Source organism: Drosophila grimshawi, unplaced genomic scaffold, assembly GCF_018153295.1.
Source record: "Drosophila grimshawi isolate 15287-2541.00 unplaced genomic scaffold, ASM1815329v1 contig_1367, whole genome shotgun sequence".
Classification (NCBI taxonomy): domain Eukaryota; kingdom Metazoa; phylum Arthropoda; class Insecta; order Diptera; family Drosophilidae; genus Drosophila; species Drosophila grimshawi.
This window is the reverse complement of record NW_025062889.1, coordinates 10,968,741-10,986,396: the sequence shown is the minus strand read 5'-3', so window position 1 is coordinate 10,986,396 and position 17,656 is coordinate 10,968,741. Positions and strand designations below refer to the sequence as shown.

At 38.6% G+C, this 17,656-nt stretch overlaps 1 protein-coding gene across 1 annotated transcript; it reads left to right on the top strand.

The window, feature by feature from the left end:
- The first annotated feature begins 161 nt into the window (after window positions 1-161).
- LOC6559499 (NADH dehydrogenase [ubiquinone] 1 alpha subcomplex subunit 11) lies at window positions 162-1,234 on the top strand. The gene is made up of 4 exons (XM_001986411.3): window positions 162-255; window positions 471-733; window positions 800-894; window positions 963-1,234. The coding sequence occupies exons 2-4, from the start codon at window positions 477-479 to the stop codon at window positions 1,112-1,114; spliced, it is 504 nt and encodes a 167-aa protein (XP_001986447.1). The 5' UTR covers window positions 162-255; window positions 471-476; the 3' UTR covers window positions 1,115-1,234.
- The last annotated feature ends 16,422 nt before the right edge of the window (window positions 1,235-17,656 follow it).

The window sequence follows — 17,656 nt, the reverse complement described above, 5'->3', positions numbered from 1 at the left end:
TGATTTGGCAAAACATATCTGGTTTTTAATTAAACAAAATAAAAAATAAAGTATATGATTTCTTTCAATTAGAAAAAACGTTTTCTGAACTTCGTTACTTAACAGCATGTTAATTTGTACATTATGTTAACTCAAAATGGCATACTAGTATTTTTTGGTATAATACTTTTTAATTTTTGCCAATGGGTATACACTGATGCACAGCTGATTTGTCAAACTATTTTGCGTTTGGAAATAATTACGTAAATTCGGCAGGTTAGTAAATTATTGTATTTAACGTGAAATAAACAACAAAGCAACGTACAAGTCAAATATAGAATTGCCCAAAGTATGCTGCAATGTCGAAAGCGCATTGCGAATGCACTATGCTTAATGCTTGAGCGGTAGACAAATCTCTGTTTCACCTTGTAATAGCTTGTGATGATTATTTACAGATTAAATAAATTGATTTAATTTGCTTGTATTTGTAGCCGAGTATGTCGATCTTACACTCCAAATACTACGACCATCCCGATGGCGAAGATGCCTTTGGCAAGATTTGTGCCACAAACAGATACGCTGTTGCTGCCGGCCTGGCGTGGTCCACATTGGATGTGCTCACTCTGTCCAAACCACAGGGCTATATACCCACAATCGGTAGATTCGCCTACAATACGGGTCCACTGATGGGCATGGCGACGGCATTTACGCTAACAACGCTAGCTGCCACAAAAGCGCGCGGCAAGGATGATAAGTGAGACGAACCTTTGCCTTTGATTTCTCACTCATACAAATCATGATTAATAATATGCTTTTGCAGAATAAACTATCTGATTGGTGGGTTTGCTGCTGGTGGCGTCTTTGGTGCATGGAAGCGCAATCATGTAGCTGGCCTCTGTGCTGGCCTATTCCTTGGTGAGTTAATTTCTATACATATATATATTATGCTTCCTCATGTTTAATATTATATTTTACTGCTTCAGGTATAGCCGGTGTCATCAAGAAGATGTCCATTGAACAGGGCTGGGAATTCTTTCCCGATTCACCCACGCATCAATATGGCTCTGTGAATGTTGCCCAGAACGATTTCACCATTATGGCAGAGCGTCCCAAGAACTGGACAACGGAAAAATAGGAAAATGACCCAAACATGTCGCGCTTTGTTTTTAGTTAATAATTTACCGAAAAGAAACTGGCAATTTTGTGTAGCTTAAAAATCCAAATGCAACCCGAATAAATGCCATGTGAGAAGTGATACCTAAAAGCATATGTCAGTCTCCAAGTGCCAGCCAGCTGGCAAAGAAAGCGAAAGATATGCAAAAATATATAAATTGCAACATGTCACAGAAAGCTTATTGACGCCCATAAGCCGAAGATCACATAACAGACAACAACAGCAACAACAACGATAAGAGACAAGATTCGGAATCCAGTCACGCTCACAGTTAAGCCAACAGTTTTGTCTTTTTTTTATTATTTTTTTTTTATTCTTCGGCGTCCCATTTAAAAAACCATGAATGTGCACTTAGTCATTTTTTTGGCTCTTTTCTCTCATGCTTTTTTACCTTTCTTAAGCGTGACCGTGAGTCATGCAGCATGTGTGTAAATATGTATGTGGCATATGGGTATATATGTATGCATATAGACAAGACATGCACGCATACCTTTGAGCTGGATTATTCGAAAACTCTACATAAATCGCTTGTGGCTGAGCTTAATGCCTAAGTGCACATAGATAAACGAATCAGCTGCTAACGTGTGGCAAAGTAAACATTATTATCAGCTTATAATAATAAGCATTCTAGCTGACTACAGCTAGCAAAAGCCAGCAAGCGTGTGACCAATGGGAGAACTGGTTTTCCAGCGAAAATCTTTGTTCGCATCTAAGCAGCGATTTTTCACGCACACACACCAACAGGAAATACCGTCGAAATGCTAAGAAATAGTGAGGCAGCATTACTAACATTGCATTTCCTGTTGCCAGCTTTTAAAGTTGGCTATTTTATTATATTTCATAATTGTGCGTTTCTTTTTGGGCTGCTGTTTTGCTGCTGCTGCTGCTGCTGCTGCAGCTTGGAAATTTGCAATGCGCCAGCCAACCAATTTCTAGGGTCTTCTGCAAAAACAAAAACCCATTTCGGCTGCGGTTCGTTTAGCTGAGCATGAGAAGCGCTGAGGGAATGAGACGGAGATGAAGACGGAGTCAGAGTCGGAGTCTTGAGAGCTGAGACTGCGAAAGCATGAGGGTTAAGACCTCTTCATTTTTAGTGTTTCATAAATTATGCGGTTTCATTGTGTTCTCTGCTGATTCTTTTATTTTTTGCTGATGGGAGGAAAGTTTTGGTTTCTGTGACTGACCTCTAAGCTGGGAACCGTTAAACTTGCATTGCGTAAGATTGCTGTGGTTGTTTTCTTATGTACATAATAAGATTTGTATTTTTTTTTACGGTTTTTGATTGTCTAATTTTAGCCATTGTGTAAATTTTTCGGATAATTAAGTCGATTGATTTGATTAAACACTTTTGGCAATAACAACTAACAAACACGACTTCTGAACGAATATCTGGATGAGATAGTTTGAAAATAAACTAGAAAATTGTCTTCTTAATTAATACCCTCATTGAGTGTTAAAGAAATGCCTGTTGCTTTTCTAACAAACCTAATGAATTCTAAACTCACCTTGATCTTTGTGAAGCGCTCCCCTTCAACTCCCGAACTCCTCGACCCCATCCTATTTAAGCAAACCAGTTGAGCAACTTTGCCTGCTCCCAAGAGATTTGAAGTGCGCCAGTCACTAGAACTGACTAATCTCTGGCAGCTGCTCCACTTCCACTGTCCTCGACTCTTTTGGCGTGCAGCCACAGACTTAGCTGGGTATCCAGCTGTCAGAGAGCTTGAGCATGAGCGTCTACTCGGCGATCGCAGCATGATTTATTGGATGCTCTGCGAATGACATCATCCTCAACATCATTGGCAAAAAAATAATTCATTAAAATCTTGAATAAATTGCATCTTTGCACAAAACATTTTGCGTATCTCACTTTTCAGTTCTCCGCACGCGCTGACAGGCAATATTAAAAATCGGAGGGAAATGCTGCGAAGCGAGGCACAAAACAGTCGCATTTATAATACACATATTTAATAATTTGGAGTGGGGCTTACTACACTCGGAGAAAAACGGTGGTTTAAATGCAAGGTAATAGTGGCTACAAGAATTTGTGTTGCGGTTCAAACTTTAAAGATATACTCAAGCTTAATAAATATTGCAAATAATTCGAGGACTGATTTCAAAAGTTTAAAACTTAAACAATAACTAAATATTGTAATTAAAGTAAGTTTTTCAGTATTGATTTTCAAATCTCTAGTTTTTAACTTAAGTACAAAGCTTATTTCTGATCAGCTTATTTCTGATAGCAGCCTTGAAATAAGTATTATCTCTGGTCGATGATTTTCAAGCATTAAAATACTCCATACATTTTTTGAGTGTACCAGGATACACTGACACACACTCGGATATTATTTAAATATTTTGCTGCGACCCTTAATGACACTTTTTACTAATTGGCGTAACGCTGCTGCAGAGACCGGCCCTTCGTTAAATGTCAATTATTTGCGCCCCTGATGACACTTATCCTGGCTACTCAACTCTGGCGCAACATTGCCCCTGTCCCGTGGGTTCGCGTGTCAACAGGATACAAAACTTAAGTATGCAAATGTCAGGCAAGGATTATAGGGCAATAGTCCCTTGGGGGATTGTTCGAAAAGTATTGTATAGTTTATGGATATGGCTGTGGCCCAACTCCAACGATCTTCAAAGCTTTCAAATTAATGAGACACTTGAAGCAACAATGGCATAGCGCAGTTTTGTAATTGTCGTGTCAAAACATTGTACCACTGTGGCACTTTGGGCCGATGCGTTCGTAATTAATCTTATTACGAGTTGCCTGCTAGCATTTATGGAATTGCGGCTCCAGCTGCCGCCTCGCACATTCACATCTTGTAATCCTTTTAATAAGCCCGCGCAACTGACGCGACACCAGCGTCAATTAATCACCGCAGATCGGAGACGCAGATGGGCGGTGGATGGGCAACGCAGCAATGCCCGGCTTGCCACGGCCACAGCCACAGCCACCACGGCAGACACAGTCGCAGTCACATTCATCCTCATCTATGGGTCGGCAAACACAATTCTGCAATTAAAGATCAGCGACGAGGCAGGCGAGCACACACAAAAGAAGCTACACACAGCACACACACACGTAGGTACGCACACCAAAGTGTGTGTCGAGCTGTGGGTATCTGCATCTGCAAGTACAGCAACACACATTTGTTGTTATTGTAGTTGCTGCTGCTGCTGCTGCTGCTGCTGTTGTCATTGAATCGGTGTCAAACTCCAGCGAGTTGCCGCAGCGCACAGTGGGTCAAAGTAGTGCGAGGTCAAAAATTGAAAATTAATAAAAAATTGTGACAAGAGAAATGTTCTCAAATTATAATAAGCTGGCTAAGCATAAAAATCCCATTTCTTCTAAAGTGTCATACACAAGTCAAGCATAGCACTAAAATATTCAAATATTTAATTATTTTTTCACAAATTTTTAAAATTAAAATGAATTATTTGTTATGTTATTGTAATTGAATAATATTTAAAATATTTATATATATATATATATATATAGATTTTATAAGAAATATGCTATAAATTGCCTATTGTTTTGCTCTGTCAAAATACTCTTGTCAACCAGTGTGCAGTGAGTACTATTTTGGATGACACTGTGAGTGTGCTCACGATCAGTTGATTTCGCTACTGCCTTTGAAGATATATAGATACACACATATGCATGCATTTGGGGCCAGGGACACAATCCATCACTTTGTGCATTCTAAAGTATCTTTGCAGCTGCAACATGAGCTTGAGGTGATGCTCCGCAGTCGAAAGAGATAGTGAAAAATTGAGAGAGAGAGAGAGAGAGAGAGAGAGCGAGAGAGAGTTTTCTTTCGTGATTGTCATTCGCAATGACATTCTGAGTGGCCGCCGGCTAAACAGATAATTCGACTTCCAGCAACGCTTTCGAGATGCAAATGCAACCAGCAACAAAATCCGGGGTCCGTATCAGATTCACTTCACCCGATCGGCGACAAGCAGCGCCCGGCATGGGGGTCATAAGTGCAGAGTAAATAAAATACAATTTTTTTGTGTTTCTTCTCTTGAGTTGGACCACAAGATGGAAGACGTAACGAATGAAGTGATTGAATGCATTTTGCAGCTGTGGGAGAAAACGGGAAAGGGTTGGAGAAAGAAACAGAAACAGATACAGAGAGTGAGAGAGAGAGAGAGAGAGAGAGGAGGAGGTGGAGATTGATTGAAGTGAATGAGGGGGGCGATAACTGAATGGGAAAGCTATTTGGTTGTTATCCAGCGACAATAGCACGCGTTGGGGTCTCCTTACCGATCATTTATTTGAGTCGGGAAGTTGGATAACAACATACGAAAGACCGGTCCCCATTCCCCCCCTTGAACGACAGATTGATTTCTTTTTTCGTTTCCTTTTCGCATCCATCAATTGTGGCAAGCACTTTTCAATATACTATGCATCGTATCGTATATATATATGTGTGTTTGTTTATATGCACATATGTTTTATCGTTCCGTCGAACTCGAGCCATGGAATGTTTAGGGCCTTGTCGAGTGGGATGATGCCCATGCTCCAGTTGTTTTGATTGACATCTTTCAATGGACCGAGGGCATATCTCGTTGACATTAAAATGTTGCAACCCAACAAGGAGATGTTCAACAGTTCTTGCAGCTCATCAGGGTAGTTCAGCTATCAATGTTTAATAACAAAAGATATGCCAAGGTTTTCCTGCTATATGCTAGATTAAGCACACTGAAGATATTTTCGATTGAAGTTTGCTTGGCATCAATTTTATGTAATTTTGATCTTCAAATTCTAAGAAATTAATCAATTATTTGAGTAGGTTATAATCCAACTAAAATACTCCGATCAATAAGAATTCTTGCTTTGATTATATAATACTAAAATTAGAATATGGCTTTCTTTTGTCTAAAATTTCGGACAAGATTCGTTTTTTATTTTGGAAAATATTCAAATTTCTTGCAGAATGCACCTGCTTATTGGACTTTTAGATTTCCTGGCTTCCTGTTTTGAGTCACCCTAATGAAGGGAATGGCGAACAGGCAGCAGATGGAAATGTTTATGCGATCTTCTTCGGTTATAGCGTGTACCAACTTTGTAATGAATTGTTTCTGATTTGGTCATAAAGTCGCACCAACACAACATAGTGGCAAGAGGAGACACGAGAGGGGGTTAATGTGGCACATAAAACTGGCAATGCAAATGCATAAATCAAGTTTAAATTCGTCACACACGACACTTTGCTTGGGGGCAGACACATACAGATCTGCCGTCTGCCTCGTATAGACATGCAACATTTGTTGCAAATGAAGTGCGACACTTGGCTGTGGGTATGCTGTTGCAACTTCTTGGCTAGATCAGACACTAGCTCCAGCTCCAGCTACTACTATTTGTGTCGTGGCAAGTAACCGGAGGCAGAAGACAGCGCCACAACGCTAGTTTATGGGCCCTTTTGCCAACTTGCAGCATATTCAATTATGAGGCTTGTGGCAGCTGCTAATTTCCATTGTTGGGTGTCTGTTGCAAGCTGTGCGTCTTCCTGGCCACTCGATCCCATCTCACACACATACATTCGAATGCGAATTCTGAATTCTGAACACAAATACGAATACGAATACCAAAACGAATACTTGGTGGCGTCATTGTCTGCTCAAGTGGCATTCTTGGGCTGCCTCATTCCTGTGGCTCCTCTGCTGTCGAGTGGCTTCCGCTCTGTGGCTGGAGCGGTCGCACAGTAAATCTTTAGTGGGCGAACCGGTCGTGACGCATACCTCCTCAACCGTAACCTTAGTCGATGCGTAAGAAATCAAAACTTTTAAGTACGCGAAATGCATGTTTTTTTGTCTGTTTTTATTGTTGGCCATTTAAAATCAATTCCGAGGCTGCATCGTCTCCGTTAAGTGCCCCTAATGGCAGTCGATTGACATCGATCCATGTACACAAGTGCTGCGCAGTCGCAGCATGCTCCATGCCCCATGCCCCCATCAATTGCTGTTGCACCGAGACTTGAAATCTTAGCAGCTTTGGAAGCTTTCAATTGAAAGTCGACTACTACTGCTACTGGGGGCACTTGAGAACACTCCCCACTCACTCCACACTCACTCCCTTCTGCAGTAGTCGCTACTCCCTTATTTATTTGACTGCATTTCATGCCACTCATTTGCCCATTTATGCTGGCGATGGAAAAATCTCTGCTGCACATTGTTCACAAGTCCATTCGCTGGCCGAATTTGTTTGAATGCATTAATTATGTACTTATAATAAAATACCCAGCCTCAAACAAAACATAAGTGAGGGTATATACAAGCTTAAAAATGGATCAGAATTTGTAAGGGGTATAAAAAAAGCTTAAAGTACAATTTTTAAATATTATAGAGATACACTTTCCATTTCAATGAGTAACTTAAATCGAGTATTTTAATTTAAGTTATGGAATACATTATTTTTACTTTCATTTAAATTTTTCCAAGTACAGAGTATTTTTACACTCACCAACTCTTAACTTACATTAAAAAAATACTCTGGTAACATAATATTTTGGGTTCTGCTCGACTGTCAGTTAATTGATTCAATTATGCAGAGCAAATCATAATTTTTGTTTGATAAAATCTCACGATTCAATTTCAATTGCTCGATGGGCACCGCATTAAGTCCATAAGAAGTCGGTTCGCCCTAATGGAAATTCATCAGCGGATGACAGACAGTTTTTTGACTGCTTTCATTATCATTTCTGAAATTTGTGAATTATGCGCTTAAAGACCTTCATTGAAGTAATATAGTCGACAGTCCCTTTGTTAACAGAAGTTAACTCTTGTTGTCACCATAAATTGGAAAGGGGAGAGTTGCTGATGGATCACCCAGTTCAGTGCTAGGAATATATTGGTATATATATTATGTACAAGAATAATATTTGTAAGAAAAAAATATAAAATATTCTACACATGGAAATAATAATAAAAAGCTTTTATCGTTAAGTGAATTTAATTTGTTGAAGACAATTATAAACGATTTGTGTGGCGATGAATATATACATAAATGTTATCAAAAATTTACTCGCTTCAGCAATTATAGATTTTTCATTCGCCAAATTACTTAGAATTCTAAGAATGCAGAATTGGAATGTACAAATTGTGTATGTAATTTAAGACACTGAATTAAAGAAAATCTAATTATTTAATGCAAAATAGACACCAAGGCGTGCTCCTATGAGAGGCCTGAAATATGTTTAAAAAATCATTCATTATTTCTGGTGGATTATTCGACCAAAAATGAAATACTATTCTATTTCATACACAAGCTTTGCAATTGGAGTATTCCATGAGCTTATTATTTCCAATGGAATTTTAGTATACGCTGAACTGGGCAATTTTCCAATCAAGAAACAGGCTTCAAGTGTTACAAATGCCACAGAACTGCTTCTGGAGTACAAAGAAGAAACAGAAACAGAAACGAACAAAAAATGCATACATGCAGCATTATTCATAGTGATATCGGATTCCGGCATCTCTTTGGAGGCGAGTCCATTTCAATCGACACAATTGGGGCGAGGGCGAGGGCGACGATTGTCGATTGTCGATTTGTCAGCGAGACTTTTACTTTGCGGTTGCTTGTGCTTGTCTCTTCCACAACTATTGTGGATACCCACTTACACATGGCCAGGCACATCCACAAGACAGCGTTCAATTTGCGGTGCTTCACTTGGATCCCCGGCAGTGAAGCTATCTATTGAACACATTTAGCTGTCTCCAGCCAGCTAGCTTTTCACTGTGTCACGCTTTAATTGTCATTCTCTATTTGTCTGTCTGTCTGTCTGTCCGTCTGTCGTTTGTTTTGTCGTACTATCTGTCGTCAGTTACTTCAATTTCGGCTAGCTTCCGTTTTTGTGCGCTGCTATTTTGTACCCAGTATTTTGGGCTGTGCGTGGGGTTATTATATTTTGTGGCAGGTAGTGCAAACGAAGACAGCACAAAGACATGATAAAGTAAGAAATAGGGTAGTTAAAGACAACGGATTCTAAATATTTCTCATTTCTGAATAAAACTAATCATGATAAGAAATATGTATATTAATTGATTTCCTTCTATATAATCATAGTTAGCTTAATATATTATTGTTAAATTAACGATTATAATCACCAAAATTATACATGTTATTCGGGTTCTAAGTCTAGGTATGTAGGAAAGTTAATATTATTGTTTTGCTGCTATTTACAAGGTATCTCTTGGTCGACTTTCAACATAATTCATTCTAATTTTAGTGCGCCAATTTGGTATTGTTTGGTTGTATAGTTTTGATCGCATTGTATCGTTTTTATTATCACTGGGTGTGCTACTTATTAGATACAGTTTGGACATTTCTGTGGGGAGTGACAAGTGTGGTTGGCTAGGGAGGGGGAGGACTCAATGTTATTGCGTATTGACACACGCACACAAGCACACATACACACACACGAGCATACACACACACGCAAAATACGCATTTAAGTATTGTCTCGCTTTTATGCTTGCTCCTCCCTCATTCGCTTGGTCACCTGTGCTCAGCAATTCGTGACAATTCACATTTCTTACATTCACGGTATTCATCTCTAATTTACAGTTCTCTTCTTGTTCTTGTTGTTGTACTCCTCCCGGCTAATTTACAGCTTGCTTGCTTGTTGTTGTACTGCTCCCGGCTAGCGAGTTTGGCTGCCTGGCGGGAAATTAATAAACATCTGCCGCTAGATTTTGAACAGAGTAGATTATCACTTCTCGACATGCTTTTCTGAGTTTATGGCGAGCATCGAAGATTTGTCGCTGACAACTCGCGGAGCATGTGGAACTCCAATGTGGTAATTACTGCCATCACGCACATCTCCCATAAAACCAAACACAGCCACAAAGTTTTCATTTATTTTACGGGCAATTTAAAAGAAACGCGTGTAAAGAAATACTCATGTGTGAGCAAAATTGTTAGACTTTTGCTGTTTTATTCAATGGAATAATATTTATAGCAAATACTCACCAGATTTCACCTCTCGATTAATTGCATTCACTGGAAACTGTTATCAAAAGAGTACAAATATATATTTTCCGATATGAACTTATATTATTATATCAATTTTTACATCCATGTTTATGTACGAGTCGCATTCAATTTTTACATCCATGTTTATGTACGAGTCGCATTTACTGAAAAAGATTGCTCACCCTCAGATACTGGCCATAACTGCAGTAGTTTGTTATTGTTTTCTTGTCGAAAACATTATCGAAATTGAATCACTTGAGCAATTTGTAACGCAATACGCCCCAGCAAACAAGCTGGAAGAGAAGCTGTCACAATAGCAAAGTAAATTAAAGCAGAGCGCAAGTAGAGTACATATTCTACTTGTACTTTTAAGAGCAGGGTAAATCTGGGCTGGTCTGTATAAACATGACCAGAAAAATGTAAACATACGACGCTGTTTATTCTGAACTCTCCCTTAATTTTCCAGCCTATGGCACACTCGACTTTCTCTTTATTTTCCTTTTTGTTATTTGCATTGCATAAATTTTGGAGTAGACGCTGAAAATGGGGAAACCCCGCGTTGAAAAGAAAATAAAGTAAATGAAATTACTGGCACGGCATAAGGATACTACAGCTCTCCGGGGGCATCCTGCGGCGCAGCCTGTTGAGTAATGCGACTGACGCACGCGTTTAGCAAAAGACGGAAACAAACTAACCCCAGAAGCCAAAGCAGAAGCAGCTGCCGGCGGAGCGGGAGTGAAAGGGCTGAAATTGAACATGCATTTGTTGTCGTGGGGGGCAGACCATCTGGATTCAGATCCTGGTCTTCGATTCAGCTCGCTGATTTCATTACTTGCTGAGTTGCACTAAGCCCTTGTTGGTTGCCATGCCACGCCCTGCTCTTGTTGTGACAACCCCTGATGGTCTCTCCCCCCGTACGCGTCTGGCCTTGTGGCATTTTATGTGGTGGTCTGTAAACTTGCCGCTTATCAGCAGTTAAATCCTCTCGGCAGCAAGTCCACATAAACAAATACAACCCTTGGGACATGTCAAGAACTGTCTTCGGGATGTTTATTGCCTCCAAAGCCAATTTAATGCATTTGAATTCTTTTCATAACATTGCTTTCAATGGGACTTAACTTTATGATTCTTTCCCGATTTAAGATGTTTGTTATTTAAATAAACAAAAACGAATCTCTCTGGGCGGATTTCCATAAATCAAGAATTTCAAAACCTAACTCGAGAAAGACTAGACTAAAAGTAAAAGTAGTTAAACGAACTAATCCAATAGAGCATTCTTACACACTTCTTTCTTACTATAAAACTAATTTATTTTTACTTGTGCTTTTTTACGGAGTTTTCATGCTTTTAAAATTACATTTAAAGTACAAAAGTATCAAAATTCAATTAGAAAATGTGTTTTTTCTTTCGCCAATTAAAATTCGTTCTGTATCAAAAGCGAAAGTTAACAAAGTGAACAACCCGCTGGCCAGTCATAAACATTAACCCGTATTAATTATAATCATAAACTATAATTTTCACCCGACATGCGGCAAGCAAAAAGAATCACTGACCGGAAAGTCTGAACTTTTTTTGCGGGTCCGTTGACTGGAAAAGAAAGCGAGTGATGCCATCTACTCTATGCAAATGTAAATATATATTTTTTTTTTGTATAGATATATGCATACATATATGTTTATGTTCATAGGCTTAACTCTAATCTGCCAAAAGAATTTCGCAAGTTTGTCGTTTGCAATTTTATGCGAATTGTTTGTCAGCAAAGTCACATGTCACATGGGTCGGAGCACATTGCGAACCTCTACTCGGCATTACCATGTTACCATGTTCTGGTTCCAGTTGAGCACCTTTTGCGTGCAAACAAATAACGTAAGTAAAAAAAATAAATTTGACTTCTCTGGATCGCAAAAGTTTGCGTGGGCGCCCAAAACTTGACTTTGAAGCTAAGCTAAAATTGTTTATGCCAGTGGCATATCTAAATTTGGGAGCAGAGTCTTTTGGCGTGACTAACAGCAAAAAAAAACGTGCCGCTAATTTGCTTAATATTTTATTCGTTCTGGGTTAGTTTGTGAGTTAGACTGAGACTACAGGGCTACAGGGTAAGTTGTAGTCACGCATTTGTGACTGTTTCTTTAAATGTTAATCAAAGCCACCTACACATTTGCTCAAGATGCATTTCGACACTTCTTTACGTATGAATGTTCATATTTACATTTATACATATGCATAAACTCTTTCCTCCGTTGCAAGTTCACAGTTTTGAACATCATATTTTGCCTTTTACACGCAATTCCGTTGCGGAGTTGAAACTGGATTTTATGGAATGTCATGCGTAGGTGTGTGTATGCCTCTGTGTGTGTATGTATGTATGTATGTTGTGGTATGCGTGTTTGTTGCATTCAACATTGGGGTCGCATGTCCGTGTGCATGTCAGCGAATGTGACACTTTTCTCTTTTATTGCATTATGACATTTATTTATGATCGGCTCTCCCACTAAAAGTCACAAAAGGGAGTGTTGAGAAATGACAAGAAACGAATACAGGGTTGTTTCTTCCAAGTGGTCACTCTCAAATGCAGACTTGAAAAGTGCATTCACATCGTACAATTATGTTCGTATCTTTATACTTAAATTTAGAATTGTTATCAGTTAACTTGCGTATGTTATTCATGATTAATTCTTTATAGTGCATGCTTCCTCACTTTCTCTCTATGGAAATTGTCACGTACATAAATACATGTGTGCATGTTTACTTGCATGCACATTTATTATTATTGTATGCCAAATGCCAACTGCAAACCGAAGACTGAGCTCAAAGCTCAAGCTGGGCCTCCAGACTGAATCATGCCTTTGTTGCGCCGTTGCTTTTCAAATTGATAAATGAAAAGTCACATGCAACCACACACACAGCACACCTACAAACACACATGGACTTCCATCAATATGCTTGCGTCAAACTGTTGCTGTTGCTAAACGAGATCTGATCATTGCTCTGGGTGTGACATTGTGCATAAATCACAAATAAGATACACAAGCAACCTAGGCTTAAGTGCTGAGTATTTTGTTCTCTCTGCTTTGCCATTTACTCTCTCTCTTTCTCTTTCGCATAATTGTTTTTCGAGAACAGTTAACCAAAAACTTGCGTAATGCAATTAAGACAAAGGGCGAGAAAGAGAGCAAGAGCGAGAGAGCGTGTGAGCCCTTGACATAGTCAATTTGAAGATCAGTCGCTGAAAAGAGATAGCAGTTGTCAGACTGGCAATGAGTCTATCATAATTGCTGTCGATGCGCAGAACAATTTAAATTCATTTAAAAACAACTCGTAAACTTAATTAATGTGAAGCGAGCAACAGCAGCAACTAAAGTGTGGGTCACAAACTGAATACGCTGCAAAAAAATTACATCCTAAATAAAATTCAGTGTCAATGTGAAGTGGGGGAACAATTTAAGACTTTCAGTATGTGTGTGTGTGTGTACATGTATATTTTAAGTGCGACTGTATTAAGTGTCTAGAAAACAATTACCAAAAAGCATTGTTGCACGTATCTTATGAATTATAATAGTGAGCATTCACAAAAATAAAAATATGTCATGGCATACCTTAGACATAAATATGAATGAATGTATATGTATATATAATAACATAAGCGACAATAATTTTATAAGACGCTGGGTTGAAATGAGTGAACATTCGGTACTCGACCCACTTTTGCATTTGACTTTTTTTTACATATTATTCTTAAGAATTGCTCGTTAAACCATTAAAGATAATGTGTAAGTTTTGCAGGTTTATCCCACAGATTATATTTAAGCGTTAAGCATATTTTCAAAGCCCAATTGTAAAAATCTACACTGATTTTTTACTTAGAAACTCATTTTTGAAAATAGTTAATGACATATTTTGATATATTTTAATATTTTGTATTTGTCTATATTGAAAATATATTCATACATAAAATACTTACCTTCTTGACTTACCAATCTCATATTTTTACTCTGTCTATTTATTTTTTGTATCTAAGAATATTTTCTACAATTTTCTGTGTTATAGTTTCGAAATTTGGTCTTGTAAGTGCGCTAAATAATTGACCCAAGTGTTTGGTTGCTTTGTTTTTCTTTGACCTGCAACTGCACATTGACCACGAAGGTGTCTTAACGGCTCTGGTACGTGGTGTCTGGAACATTTGGGATCTAGCAATCTTGCCTGGCGGCAGTGAAACTTGTGCCGGTCAAGTCGAGAGAAGGAGGCCCTAAAGTGTAAATTGGCCATGTCCAGCGCTAATGGATCGACGCATGCCAGCGCAAAAGGAAAATAGAAAACGGCTTATGGGCATATACAAACACAAACACACTTACACTCACAAACACACACTCACACACATACACACAGGCAGCACATAAATGGCAATGAATTGGCCAACAGATCGTGCAGGAAAATACCATGGAAAACTTGTTCAACACGAAAACACGCGCCAAAACAATTCCCAATGCGATGGGAAAGTTGAAGAGGCCTTAGCCTGGCTAACAGCCAAACTGGCCAATTGCAGCCGCAGCTGTTTGGAGAGTGTGAAAAGCTATTATGGATTGTTAAAGGGTTTTTTCTTTCGCTTTTCCGTTAACCCTAAAACATAAAAAATCCTAAAATAAGAAAACGACTTTCAACTTAGATTTTTTTTTGTTGGTTCCAGTTGGGGACGTCAGATTTCAAGCTCAACTAAGCCTCGATTGCTCGCATTGTGTCAGGAATGTGATGGGCATCCTCCAGCCACTCTGATAACAAAGTTATTTTTATTAAAGCGCACACACATCAAATTAAATTCGTGTACAAAATGCAAAGGCTCTGAAAAGACAGGCTTCGAAGAAGAAGCGTTGCAAAAAAACAAAAAAAACTGCAAGCTTGAAAATATTTTTATGTATAAACAAGGCGCAATATAAATATGATGAAAATAATTAACGCCGAACTGCAAATACTCTGAACTTATAAGTGCATCTTAAATGCAATCCTAAGGCACTTCAATTAAGTTCAAATGAGACTCGAATAAAGTAATTCGAGTTAACCGTATTTGATCTAAGAGTAATTTAATTCGCAGTGCTAGCTTACCAAACTAGATCTCATAAGCCAATTTGGAGTGAAAACTAAACGAGTCTGCAACACTGCAGCGCAACTAAATCGTTTAGTTGTAAGTTTTTTTAATTTGTTAATATAATTAACATTTTGTGAGGGTGTTAAACTGAGCTGCGACTGCGTCGAAAGTAAGTTAGTCAACAGTTGGTCGTGTTAACTTTTGAGCCATGTTGTTGTTACTGCTGTTACTGCTGCTGCTGGTGCTGTGGCTTTCAAGCTGGCCAACAAGCAACGCAAACAGTACGTAAACTTGAAAACTGGAAATTGTTGGCTTAAGGAGTGGGGAAGCTAGAGAGTGAGAGAAAGAGCAAAAGACCGGTTTGGCGAACTTAAACAAAATGCACAAAACGGAAAAGAGACAAGCAGCAGGCATAAACATAAACGCTGGCAATCAAATGAGGCTTGCCAGTTGCAAAAGAGGTCAAAGTTGATCACGGCATTCACAGTCACAGTCACAGTCACAGTCATACAAAAGAAAATCATAAATACAATTTCTGTGCTTTAATTTGTTAACACTCGCAGTATACTGCAATTTGCATTGAGCATCTATTAATATATTTTGACAGACAGCAGAGAACCAGTCAGCGGCAGATTGCCAGTAAAGACACAATATATTTATCGTCTAAGTATACAGTATATTTCTGGATTCCTGTGTCAAGCAGCAGACGTCAGCAATATAATATACATATATAATTTTGCAGTGATTTTGCAGTTTTCTTTCTGTTTACGAAAACATTTTAAAAGGCTTTACAATCAAGATATTATTCTAAAGTAAAACAGAACAAACAACTGATTTGTGCTATTTTTATATAAGACTTTCGGGGTTCCCAAATTTATAGGAAACTCAACGCCCAAAGAGAATCATAATTACCATCATGGCATAAAACATAAAATTAAGTTATGAGATTGAGGCTTTCACACCCCATTGTAATTATGCGCTTATAATTTATGATCATGTTTCCAACACCTTTTCAAATTACGTTTACAAGAGTCTCAAAAAGCCAATGCTATAAAACTTAAATGAAGCATACTAAAAAACAAGTAAGTTTTGCCGATTTTGGACGACAGATGCGGGCGTTCTTCGGAACATGTTCAACTCGTTAAATATTAAAATTAATCAAATGGAAACTCGATAGGGGGTGGCATGAAATGGGCGGATGCGTATAAATCATGAAATCACAATTAAACAATTCTTGTTTTTAATATGTTAGAAATGAATTATTGTGTTTTTTTTTTCAGCGTAATCGGAGATAAATAATACATTTTTCAGGCCGTTTGACAACTTGAAACTTTAACCTTACATGGAAAACTGAGTCTAAATATAAAAAATGCTGTGAATAACTCGCAACCAACTTAAGAGTCAATTGAACAAAAGTCTTAGAAAAAATCAAATCCAAAAAAAAGCATTGTGAAATGCTTTAATGTTTTGGGTCTGGTTAAGCGGCACTTGGAACTGATGTCGGTGTCGCAGTTCACAATTTGGAGCGAGCTGAAACGTCATTGAGCTGTCAGGCTGAGGCAGTCAGTCTTCCAAACTCCGCCAGACACACTTACAAGCATGATTATTTCAAATTCAATTAAAACTCGCCCTGATTGACAGACAGACAGGGGGCTTGCCACAAATTCGTATTGACGCCGAACAGGCAGGCGAGTTGAAAAGGAGTTTTCGATTCTACGAATTTAACCGAATCTATTAACAGCTCTCAGCTCTCAGCCTCAGCATGGCGGCATATTGTTTAGAACTTGCCTTGCAAGTATTTCGCCTCTAATTTTATTATTCGCTGGGGAAAATCGAACAGCAACCAAATCAGTTTGTATTTGTGGGAGGAGAAAGTGTGCGCTTCTTGTGTTCCAGTTTGTGCCTATTTTTGGGGTCATGCCCGCTCTGCATGTCTATAAAAATCATATTAATTATCGCATATATGCTGGGCATTTATCAAAAACTGAAAGAAGTAAACCAAACCAAAGCGCATTCATTTACAAAAGTGTCAGTGAAATATTTCACACAAAATGGGCAACCAAAGCTAATATAAAGATTTTAATTAAGAGCCCTCGTCCCCCGCCTCCTCCTCATATTATTTATGAGCTTGTGCCCATTTATAGTTCGAGGAAGTGGAGTTTCTGGGGATGTTTACCAGCCTAAGAGTCGAATCCAATTCATTTATTTGTCGATCAAAAGCTTTGCATTTTTTAATAAACATTTCTTTTTTTTTTGCTTATTTATGAAATTTTTGTCAGCGAACTCTCACAGAATGCGCATCCCCATCCCCATCTCTCGTCCTATTTTCTTCCGCACACGCACGGGATTTGTAATTGCCCATAAATCTTCTGGCTCCCCGCTTGCCCCGCCTCTATGCGCTGACAGTGGCAGTTGCCCATTAAGCGACACCAGGAATCAA